This window comes from Sorex araneus, chromosome 1, assembly GCF_027595985.1.
Source record: "Sorex araneus isolate mSorAra2 chromosome 1, mSorAra2.pri, whole genome shotgun sequence".
NCBI classification, from domain to species: domain Eukaryota; kingdom Metazoa; phylum Chordata; class Mammalia; order Eulipotyphla; family Soricidae; genus Sorex; species Sorex araneus.
In genome coordinates, this window is record NC_073302.1 from 393090624 (window position 1) to 393105587 (window position 14964).

The window sequence follows — 14964 nt, forward strand, 5'->3', positions numbered from 1 at the left end:
AGGGACCCTTCTACACTGCTGGTGGGAATGCCGACTAGTTCAGCCCTTTTGGAAAACAATATGGACGATTCTCAAAAAACTAGAGGTTGAACTCCCATTTGACCCAGCAATACCACTGCTGGGAATATATCCCAGAGAAGCAAAAAAGTATAGTCAAAATGACATCTGCACTTATATGTTCATCGCAGCACTGTTTACAATAGCCAGAATCTGGAAAAAACCTGAGTGCCCTAGAACAGATGACTGGTTGAAAAACTTTGGTACATCTATACAATGGAATACTATGCAGCTGTTAGAAAAAATGAGGTCATGAAGTTTGCATATAAGTGGATCAGCATGGAAAGTATCATGCTAAGTGAAATGAGTCAGAAAGAGAGAGACAGACATAGAAAGATTGCACTCATCTGTGGAATATAGAATAATAGGATAGGAGACTAACACCCAAGAATAGTAGAAATAAGTACCAGGAGGTTGACTCCATGGCTTGGAGGCTGGTCTCTCATTCTGGGCAACTCAGAGAAGGGAACACCAAGTAAAATGTGGTCGGAGGTCATGCAGAGGAAGGGTGACGCGTGCCGAATGTAGACTAGAGACTGAACACAATGGCCACTCAACACCTTTATTGCAAACCACAACCCCTAATCAGAGAGAGAGAATAAAAGGGAATACCCTGCCATCGTGGCAGTGTGGGGTGGGGGGGAGACGGGACTGGGGAGGGTGGGAGAGATGCTGGGTTTACTGGTGGTAGAGAATGGGCACTGGTGAAGGGATGGGTTCTCGAACTTTGTATGGGGGAAACATGAGCACAATAATGTATAATTCATTTCAATTCTTAATTTTATTAGATCAATAAAGTCCAGATTTTAAAAAAGTGCATAATTCACTGTCATCCTGTTGCTCATCGATTTGTCCGAGCAGGCACCGGTAACGTCTCTCATTGAGAGACTTATTGTTACTGTTTTTGGCATATCCAATATGCACAGGTAGCTTGCCAGGCTCTGTCGCGCGGGCTCAATACTCTTGGTAGCTTGCCGGGCTCTCAGTTACTAAAATTTCTTGATTACAAATTGAAATCAGTTGTGAGCCACCTCCTGAAAGAAAACTTGAGAAAGTTGCACTTATTTCAGGAAAATAGAGGCTCCTCAGGGAAGCCAGATGGCAGTCGGGGAAAAGAAAAACCTGGCTTTAGAGATAGCATAAGAGTTCATGCCGCAGGCCCCAGGTCAGCAGCACCCTGGGAGCCAGGCCAGAGCACAGTCAGGAGTAGCCTCTGGCACCACTGGGTGAGGCTCAAACTTCCTCACTGCAACCAACCACACACACACACAAGAAAAATAAAATGTTAGGCAAGAAATTATCTTGTCTCTTCTCTGGATTGCTTTCATGAGAATTTCATGGGAATGGGGCAGGAGAATGGCCAAAGACTTGTTTGGTAAACAGTGTGTCTTTGGATTTCAAATATCATGATGCAAATTATTTAAGCAAATTTTTTCATTCTTTCGCTTCTGTCTAGGGTGTTTTCAGCAATTGTGTTTGGCGCAGTGGCTCTAGGACATGCTAGTTCCTTTGCTCCCGACTATGCAAAGGCCAAATTGTCTGCGGCACACTTGTTCATGCTGTTTGAAAGACAACCTTTGATTGACAGCTACAGTGAAGAAGGACTGAAGCCTGTGAGTTCTTTGTCACCTTATAACTTCCTAATTATTTTCATTAAAAATGTAATATCTACTAGATTATAACTATAGAACATGTTCATAAGGACTGCACTAATATTTTCTTAGCTTACTTTGTGACATTAACGTAAAATTCCACAGGGGGTTTATAAAATCTCAGGTTTAGCATATACAGTATTTTATAAAGAATTAAGTCAGTGCCAGTGAAAGAGTACAGTGGTTAAGGGGTTTGCCTTGCATGGAGTCATTCTTGGCTGTACTCCTGGCACTATGTATGAAATCCCGAGCACTTATAGGAGTGAAACCTAAGCACAGTGCCTGGCTATGACCCCAAACCACTAAACAAACAAAATTTTAAGTTAATAGAGAAATATTGGAGCTAAATAATTTTCATAAGAAAAACAGTCATTTTTGGCTTGAAGGTATATGCTTAGTGTATGTGAATGCAATTATCAATTTTTGCTTTATCTACACTTTTTCATTGCTTGAATTCCAATTAGTGTGGTCACTTTATCCACAGCAAAGGTAATAACCCTATACTGACTCCAAAGTGAACACTGCCATGGGCCTGAGTGCTCTCTGTGCTCTTGCTGCTACACATTTTAATGCAAGAGGCGATTTGGGTAAAGAAATATGGATTAATCCAATCTTTCTAGAATCTCATTGATATTTTGTCTTCTGAGAAACACATGCCTAGTAAATGAGATAGACTGACATAAAAAGAGTGAGAGACTGGCTGCTATGGGCTTCTGTTCTCTGGGACAGCAGATAGAAGTTAAATTCTAAATTCTAAATTCTTATCGCCTTTCAACTTTGTGCCATGACCTTGGCTCCAACCTTAGAATCATTAGGTAACAAGGAGAAATATTTCTCTCTGTGTCTTGGGCCACACCTGGCGCTGCTCAGAGATTACTCCTGGCTCTGTGCTCAGGCATCACTCCCAATGGGACATGGAGGACCGTATGTGGTGTCAGGATCAAACCCGGGCCAGCCACATATAAGGGAAAGGCCCTATCTGCTGTACTGTCTCTCTGGCCCTAAACATTTCTTTCGATTGAAATTGGAATCAGGTTATGTAACACTTGTCTCTAGTATGACTCTACCTGATCTAATCTGTATTCCTATCACTCCTTCATTTTATTTATTATGTGTTGCGCTGAATGTGAATTTTATGTTATGCTTGAAATGGCTTCACCCTGTCCCCTATTCTGGCAATACTTGGGCCAATTATAATTGCAACATTAAAAAATTTTGTTTTAGGAGAAGTTGGAAGGAAATGTGACATTCAATGAAGTTGTGTTCAACTACCCCACCAGACCAAATGTCCCCGTGCTGCAGGGGCTGACCCTCCAGGTGAAGAAGGGCCAGACCCTGGCCCTGGTGGGCAGCAGCGGCTGTGGGAAGAGCACAGTGGTTCAGCTCCTGGAACGGTTTTACGACCCTCTGTCTGGAACAGTGGTGAGCACACTTTATTAAATTAATAACATGCTTTTAGACTGTATCCCAAGTGACCAAACAATGCTGGTGTACTTGAATGAATTTGCCTGACATGGAAAGCTCTAGGATTCTAACCAATAGAGTGTCCATTTTCCATAAACTTTCAAGTGGCACCCATAATCAGATAAGTATGTAGGACAGTAGCATAGAAAATGGTAAGACCTCATCTAATGTCATCAGGTTCTGGGAAACTGTAAGTGAAATGATATATAATGAAACCAATTCTGGGATAACTTCCTTTCATTCAACATAGACCCAGATTCTGCATTTCTCAGCAACATTTATAACAAAAGGACTTGAAGGAAAATACATGTTTGAGGATTGCTGTTATCAGGAATTTGCTGAATATGAAAATACTGAACCTGAAGTTGACTACCCTGTCCTAGATCTTTGGTAGTCTAAGTAGAATGTCCTCCTAAGTGAACAATGACTTTGTAGATGATAAAAGTGAACTGCGAACTCCTTTCAGAATGCTAAGTAGGTTGACTCCCAGGACAAGCAAGATTATACCCTTCCCACCTTCTTCTACTTTGCCTTTTCTCTCTAACCCTGAAATAGAGTTTGATTCTCATCTCCAGTCTTTTTATACTAGGCTTTTGTCTTTGGTTTTCTGGTTTTCAGTCTCTAGCTCTATTAATGAGCGAGACTTAAACATGAGACTTGATCATCTCTTATCATAATGCTTGCATCTCCCTATTCCTCGGAATGACTCTGACATAACACTACCTATGATTGACATTTGAAGTCCCCAATGTATTTAACTTAGCTTTGTTGTTTATGGGAAACCTCATGCTTCCATTGTAGCTTCAGGTACAGGCCAATCAGCTCAACATTATGGTGTAGGTATCTTGAGCAAATACTCTGGTAAGCATGGTCTTCTTTAGTGAGAGATCAAGACGAAATATCTGCTCCTTTACCTGTGGCCTTTAGTTTGTGGCCAACAAAAATTAAAAAAAAAACAATAAGAACTACCAACACCAAAATAATTCTGCCAAGCTAAACTCCCTTTTGGGAACTTTTTTTAATTTTCAGGGAACTTTTGCCATTTGTACTTGTAAAAAAGAGAACTAAGGTAATTTGAAGACTGGCAGTTCTCAGAAAAGAGGCAGACGCGTAGAACAAGAGTTGGTCCAATTTCAGTGCTACTAGTCAACACTTTCCCTTCTCTTATTTGCTTGTGAGAGGGATTTAAACTCATTTCAAGTTAGGAATCACTCAAAGGATAGCAGATAGATGTAGAATAACTACTTGGAAGAGAATGATATAACTTCTGGAGGAGGACAGATAAATACATAGAAAGGCATTTGGAAAGACATGCCAAACTTGCTACCATTTTGCCAGTCAGACCAAGTAAGGATGGTTTAACCACTTGATTTTGTTGGTCCCCAACAGTGTAAGTGCTGAAAGACTTGGGAAGCTTGAACTCACGTCTACTTGCAGCATCCTTATGCCTCCATGCAGCAATCCTGCAAATGGTTGATCTGGTTTAGTTTTCCTACATTATTTGGTGGGGTTTTTTTTGGGAAAAAAAAAACAATAACTAAACTTTATAAGCTTTATTTTTAGCTCCTAGATGGTCAAGAAGCAAAGAAACTCAATATTCAGTGGCTCAGAGCCCAACTTGGAATTGTGTCCCAGGAGCCCATCCTGTTTGACTGCAGTATTGCTGATAATATTGCCTATGGAGACAACAGCCGAGTTGTATCGAAGGATGAAATTGTGAATGCAGCCAAAGCAGCCAACATACATCCTTTCATCGAGACATTACCCCATGTAAGTTAACTGATAACTTATTAGGAAAACATTCCATTTTAAACTGTTTTTTATTCTTCCTCAAGTTATACAACAACTGATTCCTGCAATATATTTACTGAATTCATGGCTCAGGATAAGACATTGAATTTCGTGATTGTTTCCTATTTCCAAGATTCCAAATTTACTATTTTTAATTATTTTAATTTTTATCCACACCTGGCTGTGCTTAGAAGTTACTCTTTTTTTTCATATTAAAAATTGTTTCAATTGACTTAAGAACATGATGTACAATACTGTTAATGGTTTCCCATAACTTCTAATATTATACTCATCACCAGTGTGCCACCTCTTCCCCCAAGGACCCCAATTCCCTTCCCATTTAACAGCCCCACCCCTCCCCAAATTCAGTTGCATGCCTCAGTTCTCTTGTTGTGTTGCCTTTGGCCTTTTGTGGCCACCTTGCTGTGTATCCCACATAAGAGTCAGCTTTCAGTATCGATCCCTTTCCTTCTGACCAACTTCATTCAGCATCCATCCTCTAGTTCCATTTATGTTTTGGCAAACTACTTAGTTTTGTGTATACACACACGTATATATATAAATATGTATATATACATATATCACAACTTCATCCATTTTGATGAGCATTTGAGTTGTTTCTATATTTTAGCTATTGTATTGAGCATCAGAGGTTACTTCTGGCTCTGCAGTCAGGAATTAATCCTTATGATACTTGGAAGGCCATATGGGATGCTGGGGATGGAAACTGAATTGGTCATGTACAAGGCAAATGCCCTATTCATGGTACTATTGCTTTTGACCCATAATTTATTTATTTTTAAATGGGGAAAATAGCTGTCATGTCAGCTTTGTGCAGTATAGTGAAAGCACATGAAATGAGAGTAAATAAAAGTATCGTAACAGTTTGAAAACTAGTGGAAAACCTCTTGTTTTGGTGGCACACCCAACAGTACTCAGCAGCTTACTCCTGGCTCTGTGCTCAGGGATTGCTCCTGATTAGACTTGGGGGGCCTCATATGATGCCAGGGATGAAACTCAGTTTGGCCAATTACAGAACAAGCACTTTGCCTGCTCTACTATCTCTCTAGCCCCTACAGGAAATATATTTAAATCGGCATTCTTTTCTATTTTTCCTAATGATTCTGGCCAGAATGTCACATAAGATAAGATTCTTTTTAAATTTTTAAAAATTTTATTGAATCACCGTGAGATAGTTACAAGCTTTCATGTTTGGGTTACAATCTCACAATGATCAAACACCCATCCCTCCACCAGTGCACATTCCCCACCACCAATATCCCTGGTATACCCCCCTTCTCCACCCTCCCCCCCCCGCCTCTATGGCAGATAATATTCCCCATATTCTCTCTCTACTTTTGGGCATATGGCTTGCATCACAGACACTGAGAGGTCATCATGCTTGGTCCATTATCTACTTTTGGCATGCATCTCCCATCCCAACTGGCTCCTCCAGCCATCATTTTCTTAGTGATCCCTTCTCTATTCAATCTGCCTTCTCCCCTCTGCTCATAAAGCAGTCTTCCAGCTATGGGGCAGTTCCCCTGGCCCTTGTATCTACTGTGCTTGGGTGTCAGCCTCATGTGATGTTCTTCTATACTCCACATGAGTGCAGTCCTTCTATATCTGCCCCTCTCTTTCTGACACATTTCACTTAGCATGATACTCTCCATGTCTATTCATTTATAAGTGAATTTCATGATTTCATCTCTCCTAACAGCTGCATAGTATTCCATTGTATAGATCTACCAAAGTTTCTTTAACCAGTCATCTGTCTTAGGGAACTCAGGTTGTTTCCATATTTTGGCTATTGTAAACAGTGCTGCAATGAATATATAGGTATAGATGTCATTTCTACTGTGCTTTTTTGCATCCTAGAAGTGGTATTGTGTGGTCATATGGAAGCTCAATTTCCAGTTTCTAGTTTTTGAAGGACTGTCCATATTGTTTTCCAGAAAGGCTGGACCAGTCGGCATTCCCACCAACAGTGAAAGAGCATCCCTTTTTCCCTACATCCACGCCAGCACTGGTTGCTTTTTTTCTTTCGAATGTGTGCCAGTCTCTGTGGTGTGAGATGATATCTCATTGTTGTTTTCATTTGCATCTCTCTGATGACTAGTGATGTGGAGCATTTTTTCATGTGTCTTTTGACAATTTGTATTTCTTTTTTGAGAAAACTTCTGTTCATTTCTTCTCCCCATTTTTTGATGGTGTTTGAGGTTTTTTTTTCTTATACAATTCTACTAGTGTCTTGTATATCCTTGATATTAATCCCTTATCAGATGCGTATTGGGTAAATATTCTTTCCCAAGAATGTCACATAAGATGTTAAATCAGGGGCCGGAGCGATAGCACAGCGGGTAGGGCGTTTGCCTTGCACGCGGCCGACCCGGGTTCGATCCCCGGCATCCCATATGGTCCCCCAAGCACCGCCAGGAGTAATTCCTGAGTGCAAAGCCAGGAATAACCCCTGAGCATCGCTGGGTGTGACCCAAAAAGCAAAAAAAAAAAAAAAAAAAAAAAAAAAAAAGATGTTAAATCAACTGTAAGAGATACAGCTTCCTCAGTTTCCATGGACTTGACCCTGGTTTTAAGAGGAAGTATTTGGTCTTACAACATTAAACTTTTAGATAAATAATGCTTTATTAGCTGTCTTTCATCAGGTTAGGTTGGTCCTCTTTTAGTCTTAAATATTTTGTCATCAGTAAGTAAATTGGATGTTTTCCTGTTTCAAGTGTATTTTTTACCTTGAATATTACTGTTCACATATTAACATTGAGTTTTCAAATGTTAACCAATTCCTAGGAGAAAATCACATGGTCATGGTATATAACCCTTTCTGTAGTTTCTGGATTACACTTGCTAATATTTTGCATTTGTGTATATTGCTCTAGAGTTTTAGCCTGAAATTTCTTTATCTGGTTTTAATGTGAGGGTGATATTCACCTGATAACTTGAGGTAGAATTATTTCTTTAAATATTTAATAGATTTTCTCTTTTAAGGTATCCGAAGCATACATGTGTATGTAAATATTTACCTAAATCAATTTATATATTCATATTTTCTTTTTTTGTTGTTTTTGAGCCACACCCTATCGTGCTCCAGCCTTACTCTGGCTCTGCAATCAAAAATCATTCCCAGTGGGTTTTGGGGATCAGATGTGCTAGGAATTGGACCTGGGTCACTGCATGCTAGACAAGCACCATGCCTGCATCACTCTGGCCCCAGATATTCAGATTTTCTTTTACTTTGAATCAATTTTGTAACTTATTTTAGTAATTTATCATCTAAAGAATCTAATTTGACATTAAGTTGTTCAATATAATTGCTTTGGTCTTGTTTTCTAGAGCGATAGCCTAGTGGCTAGGGTGTTTGCCTTACATGCAGCCGACCTGGGTTTGATTCCTCTGCCCCTCTTGGAGAGCCTGGCAAGCTACTGAGAGTATCTCGCCCACACAGCAGAGCCTGGCAAGCTACCCGTGGCGTATTCGATATAAAAACAGTAACAAGTCCCATAATAGAGATGTTACTGGTACCTGCTTGAGCAAATCCATGAGCAATGGGATGACAGTGACAGTGATAGTGTTTTCTGTAGGACAGTAATTGTTATTTTCCTTAATTCCCGGTCTTGTTCATTTCTGTCTTGTTTGCCCATCTAAATGTCGCTTAGTTTTCTATTATAAAGTAACTTTGAGAACTAGTCACTAGTTTTCTAGTTTCATTATTTATTTATTTATTGCTTTTTGGGTCATACTTGGCGATGCTCAGGGGTTACTCCTGGCTTTGCACTCAGGAATTACTCCTGGTGGTGCTCAGTGGACCATATGGGATGCTGGGAATCGAACCCAGGTTGGCTGCATGCAAGGCAAACACCCTATTCACTGTGCTATCGCTCCAGCCCTGAGTTTCATTTTTTAAAAAAGGAAAATCAAATTAAATGGGAAACCTAGAACTATAAGATGAACAATAGAAATGTTTATTCTTATATGTGTTCCTTTTTTAAAAAAAAATTTTATTTTATCACCATGTGGAAAGTTACAAAGTTCTCAGGTTTATGTCTCAGTTATACCATATTCAAATACCATCCCTTCATCAGTGCCCATATTCCACCACCAAAATCCCCAGTATACCCCCCGCCCCCCATCCCAACTGTATAACTGATGAATTTCACTTCATTTTCTCTTCACCTTGATTACGTTCCATATTTCAACACAAAACTCAATATTGTTGTGGGAGTTATACCCCCAAACAAGATAACCCTATTAAGGAAGCATTTGATAATTAGTTTTCCATTAAAAGATTGTATGTTTTCAGGTTTTAGAAAAGGTCGCGCGGCCGCATTATTGGCCATGCAGCTCGGATGTGTCCCAGTCCCAAATCCCGGAGCCGTGTTAGGTGCTGCTCAGTGTCGCCAGGGCTCCATCTGGAGAAGGTGTGCTGGCTGCACCTTTTCCTTCCGGCTCCCCGGTGTTTTTGGCCCCAATTCGGGTCTGGAGCATTTTCCAGGCCGCGTTGCTCACCAGAATGCCTGGCCGCTTCTCTGTGGATTGTGGCAAGAGGGCCTATATGTTCCTTTTAAGTAGAAATGATTGTCAAGCAAAAGTTAATATAAGCTTTTTATACATTAGTTATTTTATTTCTTTGGTGAGAAATTTATTAACATTATTAATGGATGACTTGCAGAAATATGAAACAAAAGTAGGAGATAAGGGGACTCAGCTCTCAGGAGGTCAAAAACAGAGGATTGCTATCGCCCGCGCTCTCATCAGACAACCTCAAATCCTACTGCTGGATGAAGCTACATCAGCTCTGGACACTGAAAGCGAAAAGGTGTGGATTTTATGGTCCCACTTCAAGTAGAAGCTTACTGTGTTGTCAATCAGGAAAAAAATTATGTATGCACAGGGGTAAACAAATTTAGGCCAATTCTATTGAGGTAGAATATTTTATTCCTCTTAGTATTTTCCAAATTTTAGAAAATACAAAAAGCAAAACATTGAGAAAAAAGGTCTGATGCAATTATTTTGGCATATTAACTACAATAATACCAAAATATAGGTATTATTTTAACTAAATTATATTATGACGACCTAGAGATCTTAAGTACTTGTGAAGATTCAAGAGTGAAATTTCATTTTCATTAGAGTTTAAAAACACCATACACAGATTATAATGTAATTTATCTAAATAATTCATAGAAGCTAAAGACTCAAACAGATGAGAAAATTATTTTGCTAGCATAGTGAAGAAATTCTAATTTCCTATACTATTAAAACTTACATATAACAATTTTTAACATAAGGCCTTTATTTTGTTTTATCAACAGATTGTCCAGGAAGCCCTGGACAAGGCCAGAGAAGGCCGCACCTGCATTGTGATCGCCCACCGCCTGTCCACCATCCAGAATGCAGACCTCATCGTGGTGTTCCAGAATGGTCGGATCAAGGAGCAGGGCACACACCAACAGCTGCTGGCACAGAAGGGCCTCTACTATTCCATGGTCAGTGTTCAGACTGGGACACAGACCTTATGAACTCTTGTTATGTCTTAAAAATAAATATAAAACACTCTACAACTTTTTCCCCCTGATTTATTAAAGAAATTTTTAGTTTAAGTCAACATAAAATAGAGGTGTGTCCTGACCAGAAAATATTTAATTTGATGTTCGAAATTTAGGTGTTTCTAGTGGTATCTGTTTGATGACATTTGCAAACAGCAGTCTGGCTTTCCTTGAGTTGTTAGAAACATGTAAAGAAAGAAAAGCTTAGTTTGAAGAATAGCACTATAGCACTGTCGTCCCGTTGTTCTTCAAGTTGCTCGAGCGGGCACCAGTAACGTCTCCATTGTGAGACTTCTCATTACTGTTTTTGGCATATGGAATCCACGGGTAGCTTGCCAGGCTCTGCCATGCGGGCAGGATACTCTCGGTAGCTTGCTCTCTCCGAGAGGTACTCTCTCTGAGAGGGATGGAGGAATCAAACCTGGGTCGGCCACGTGCAAGGCAAATGCCCTACCCGCTGTGGTATTACTTGGGGATGTAGGTCAAGTGGGAGAGTGTGCACCCTCCCTTCAGTCCTTGAGCACTACCAGTGTGCCCCCTACAAAAAAATAAAATATGAAACAAAATCTATAGAAGAGAATTCACAGAAATCATTTTAACATATTGATGCCAGCACTATAATTTATGTTAATGAAGCCATAATCAAGTGTGAGCCACTGGGGGTCTGAACTGGCATCAGTTGTGTTACAGGCTATTTTTTATAACCCTGATTATCTGGGTAGATAACAGGATAATTTGGGAACAAATTTTCCAACTACAAAAGAAAAATAAATTACTTATAGCATAGTTTCACCCTTAGAAAGTTTCCAATACTATTCTATTCCCGGATTGAGATGTTTAAAGTCAACTGTAAAAATGATAATACATCAAAGTCCCTTCCACACCCTCGTGTTACTGCCACTAGATAAACTAATTTTGTAGGTATTCATTTGTTTCATAAAGCAAAATACTTAACAGTATTTTTAAAATGCTAAAAACCCAGTGACGTTAGTTAGAAATTAAGTTAGAAGCACATCAGTTCAGTAAAGTTTAAAACTAGAAATAATAAAATTCTCAGTTTCTACAGCAACTGCATTATTTTTTTTTCTTTTTGGGTCACACCCAGCAATGCACAGGGGTTACTCCTGGCTCTGCACTCAGGAATTACCCTTGGAGGTGCTCAGGGGACCATATGGGATGCTGGGATTCGAACCCGGGTTGGCCGCGTGCAAGGCAAACGCCCTACCCGCTGTGCTATCGCTCCAGCCCCGCAACTGCATTATTTTTAATAAATCTATTTTCCCCAGAATATTAATCCACCTTTTCTCAAGAAAAAAAGTGATTACATGGGAGAAAAAATAACTCTAGGCATGTCTTAGAAACTAGCCACACGGGAATGTATTTTTTTCATAAACTTTTACAATTTTCATAGCTGTGATACACTATCTAGGTCAGTCAACTGTCACTGTCATCCCGTTGCTCATCGATTTGTTCAAGCGGGCACCAGAAACATCTCTCATTGAGAGACTTATTGTTACTGTTCTTGGCATATCCAATACGCATGGGTGGATTGTCAGGCTCTGCCGTGCGGGCTCTCCGAGAGGGGCAGAGGAATCGAACTCGGGTCGGCCGTGTGCAAAGCGAATGCCCAACCACTGTGCTATCGCTCCAGCCCTAGGTCAGTCAACTAGCCAATTCAAATTCTATCTGACCCAAAATAACCAGTTATTACCAAAGGCTTTTACAACTGTGACCATGCATAAACTTGACTACCAGTGGACTGAATTTCATATTAGGGCAAAGAATACATTGTCATGGTGACTCAGAGCAAGCAGAATTCAACCTACTCTTCTATCATTATTCTCAAGCTTGCCTGATAAGGATCCCAGAACATCAGCCCCTAGATATCCCTGACTCAGTAAGTCTGGGTTGAGACCCAGAAATCTCTTTGGCAAAAAGTGTTCTGGGTGATTTTTAACTTTAGGTAGATTCGGGCAACACAATAAAGAAGGAATGAGAGGTTTCTCTGCAGGAGATGATCAGTAAAACACCCAACTCTAGAGGTTTTAAAATCGCCACGCAAATTATTCTAAACTTCCTGGTACTGCAGTCTACAAAATTATACCAGTAAGAAAAAGGTCCTATGTTTAAATGTCCCCTCTTCCAAATTCTAAAGTAGCTGCTTTATCAAAATACCATAGAGACTGACTGATAAAGAAATGAACCTCTCAAATCCAGAACATAGAAACATTTTTTAAATGATATAGACAACCAATAAACTAAGTATACCATAATTTTTCTGACACAATGCTACAAATGTGACCTCCAACAAGTCATGCCCTGTGTGCTCACTTATTTCATTTACAAAATGACTTTGCTGTTGCTTTTAGCAAGAAATAATGTTTTTCCTACCTCCTGAATTGAACAGTCCTTGAACGCATGATTTTTAATGCATTCATTCAGGTGCTACAATTTGTGGTGTTTTTTTTTTTTTTGGACCATGTTGATCATGTGCAAGGCAGGTGCTTTACTCTGCTGTACTGTCTCTTTGTGTTAAGCACAAGTTTGTGTGTGAGCCACAAGTGTCACTGGGTTAGCTCATAGCCAAAAGAGTGCATAAGAAGTGACATGTGACTTTAGAGCCCCGCCTGAAGAGACTTTGTAATTTCTAGCTTTCCCAAAGTCTACCAAGAACAGAAATCTGTAAAATTGATCAAAGACTACATGGAAAGAATACAGCAACCAAATCCCAGACAAAGGGTGAGGCCATTTACGGCCTTACAGCCTAAGTTCTGCCTCTCTGTTATTGCAGTTGTGCTGAAACAAATCAAGTAAGACCAGCAGAAGACTTATCCTCAGGGTACAGTCAACTGACACAACACAACTGAGAATTCTTATAAAGCACTAAAAAAAAATGGGGCGTGTATTAAACAATAATTCAAAATGATATGAGAAAGTACATCAAAACTGAGATGAGAAAATAAAAGACAAAACTGGTACAAATCCATTATTTAAACACAAAACAAAAAGCTACATGATTCGGGGGATTTTATTTTCTGAAAGAAACTACAAAATTGTACAGAGAGTAGAAAATAAAATTAAAATCCTGAGAAAGAGTCAACATTTAATTCTTTCATAAATTCATTAATTTTAAGTATGTGCTTATCTTTATACTCAAAGTAATTACAATATAATGGCTTTTATTAAGGATTTTTTGTTGTCAGACAGTGTAAACCCCACTCTACACATTCTTTCTTCTCCTTATTCCACAAACTATTTTTAAAGCACCATTAAATTATGGTGATCTTTTCCAAACATAATAGGCTTATATTTCTGGATGAAGAGAGAAGGCATTTTGGGAAATTATCATCTAACTTTATATTCCATAACCTTTGGCAACTAGAAAACATTAAAGTGCTTGAAAGATAATGATGTTGAGAGAGAATTCATAAACTATGCAAGTGCCAGCAAGAATATTCTAAAAACTAAAGACCTGCATTATTTTAAATTGTAGATTTGCATTGTTGAGGCTCTCTTAAACTTTGCATAGTTCTAGATTTGCTATATCATAATTTGCAGCAACAACAAAGGAAGTTTCAAAACATTTCTACCTTCGATGTCAGTATAAATTTAGAGCATAGGATCCTACTAATGTCTACTTTTAGAAAGTTTCCTTTTAGTTAACATTTCTTCCTACATTTCATCACTAACCCACTCCCAGCACCCAGTGAAACATTTAATAACTGATTAATTTCTAAAGATGAGCATTGTTCATCAGATGTATCATATCCTGGAAAGCGTAAAAAATCTGTTGAACCAGCTTCTCTGCATCAGTTTCTGGACATGATTTCCAGGCTGAACATGATACCAGAATCCTGTAGAGAACAAATAATAAATGACTAAAAACTTTGAAGTAGTCACCATAGTAAAGCTCCAAAGGATGACAACACAGACATGACCTTTAGTCCACCTGGCTGTTGATATGTGAATTCCTGATTGCCATGTGAATGTAACCCAACCCAGAGAGGATGATACCACCTGCTAGGAACACCTAAATTAATATGTGACTAAACCGAGGGACAAAGGGAACAAAAATTAGCCTGAATAGTGTGTGTGTATGTGTGTGTGTGTGTGTGTGTTTTGGGCCACAATGGTGGTGTTAAGGTTTTACTCTTGGCTCTGCCATAAAGGGGCTTGGGAGATTATCGAGGATGGTGAGGATCAATTCAGTTTGAACACATGTGAAACAATACATTCTTACCTGCTGTACAATCTCACTGACCCTAGAGTGAAATCTTATTATATTAAACAAGCAGTAAAAGGAATGAATTAGAATATGAATTTATACTATAGCCTGCAATGAAGCAAACATTTTTAAAATGATAATATTATAGTTCTTAAAGAGATTAACAAAAACATTAAATGGGAAAAAGGTATAAGAGGAGAGAAAAAACATTGTT

The 14964-nt window shown here is 39.2% G+C and overlaps 2 protein-coding genes across 10 annotated transcripts in view; one reads left to right on the forward strand and one right to left on the reverse strand.

The window, feature by feature from the left end:
- Window positions 1–11133, forward strand: part of LOC101550735 (phosphatidylcholine translocator ABCB4) — a 68449-nt gene extending 57316 nt beyond the window's left edge. For 2 of the 6 annotated variants that reach the window (XM_055134898.1, XM_055134908.1), the window contains exons 24-28: window positions 1514–1670; window positions 2934–3131; window positions 4737–4943; window positions 9649–9795; window positions 10292–11132. In XM_055134898.1, coding sequence (XP_054990873.1) covers window positions 1514–1670; window positions 2934–3131; window positions 4737–4943; window positions 9649–9795; window positions 10292–10498 — 916 coding nt within the window. In that variant the 3' untranslated portion in view covers window positions 10499–11132. Of the gene's footprint in view, window positions 1–1513; window positions 1671–2933; window positions 3132–4736; window positions 4944–9648; window positions 9796–10291 lie in introns of all 6 variants that reach the window. The other 4 variants (XM_055134916.1, XM_055134925.1, XM_055134890.1 and 1 more) reach the window with 3 other exon arrangements.
- A 531-nt stretch (window positions 11134–11664) lies between these two features.
- The window catches only part of CROT (carnitine O-octanoyltransferase), a 41826-nt gene continuing 38526 nt past the window's right edge, over window positions 11665–14964 (reverse strand). For 3 of the 4 annotated variants that reach the window (XM_055134953.1, XM_055134944.1, XM_055134938.1), the window contains exon 17: window positions 11665–14379. In XM_055134953.1, the coding sequence (XP_054990928.1) occupies window positions 14259–14379 (121 nt within the window). In that variant the 3' untranslated portion in view covers window positions 11665–14258. The remainder of the gene's footprint in view (window positions 14380–14964) is intronic. The other variant, XM_004602155.3, reaches the window with a different exon arrangement.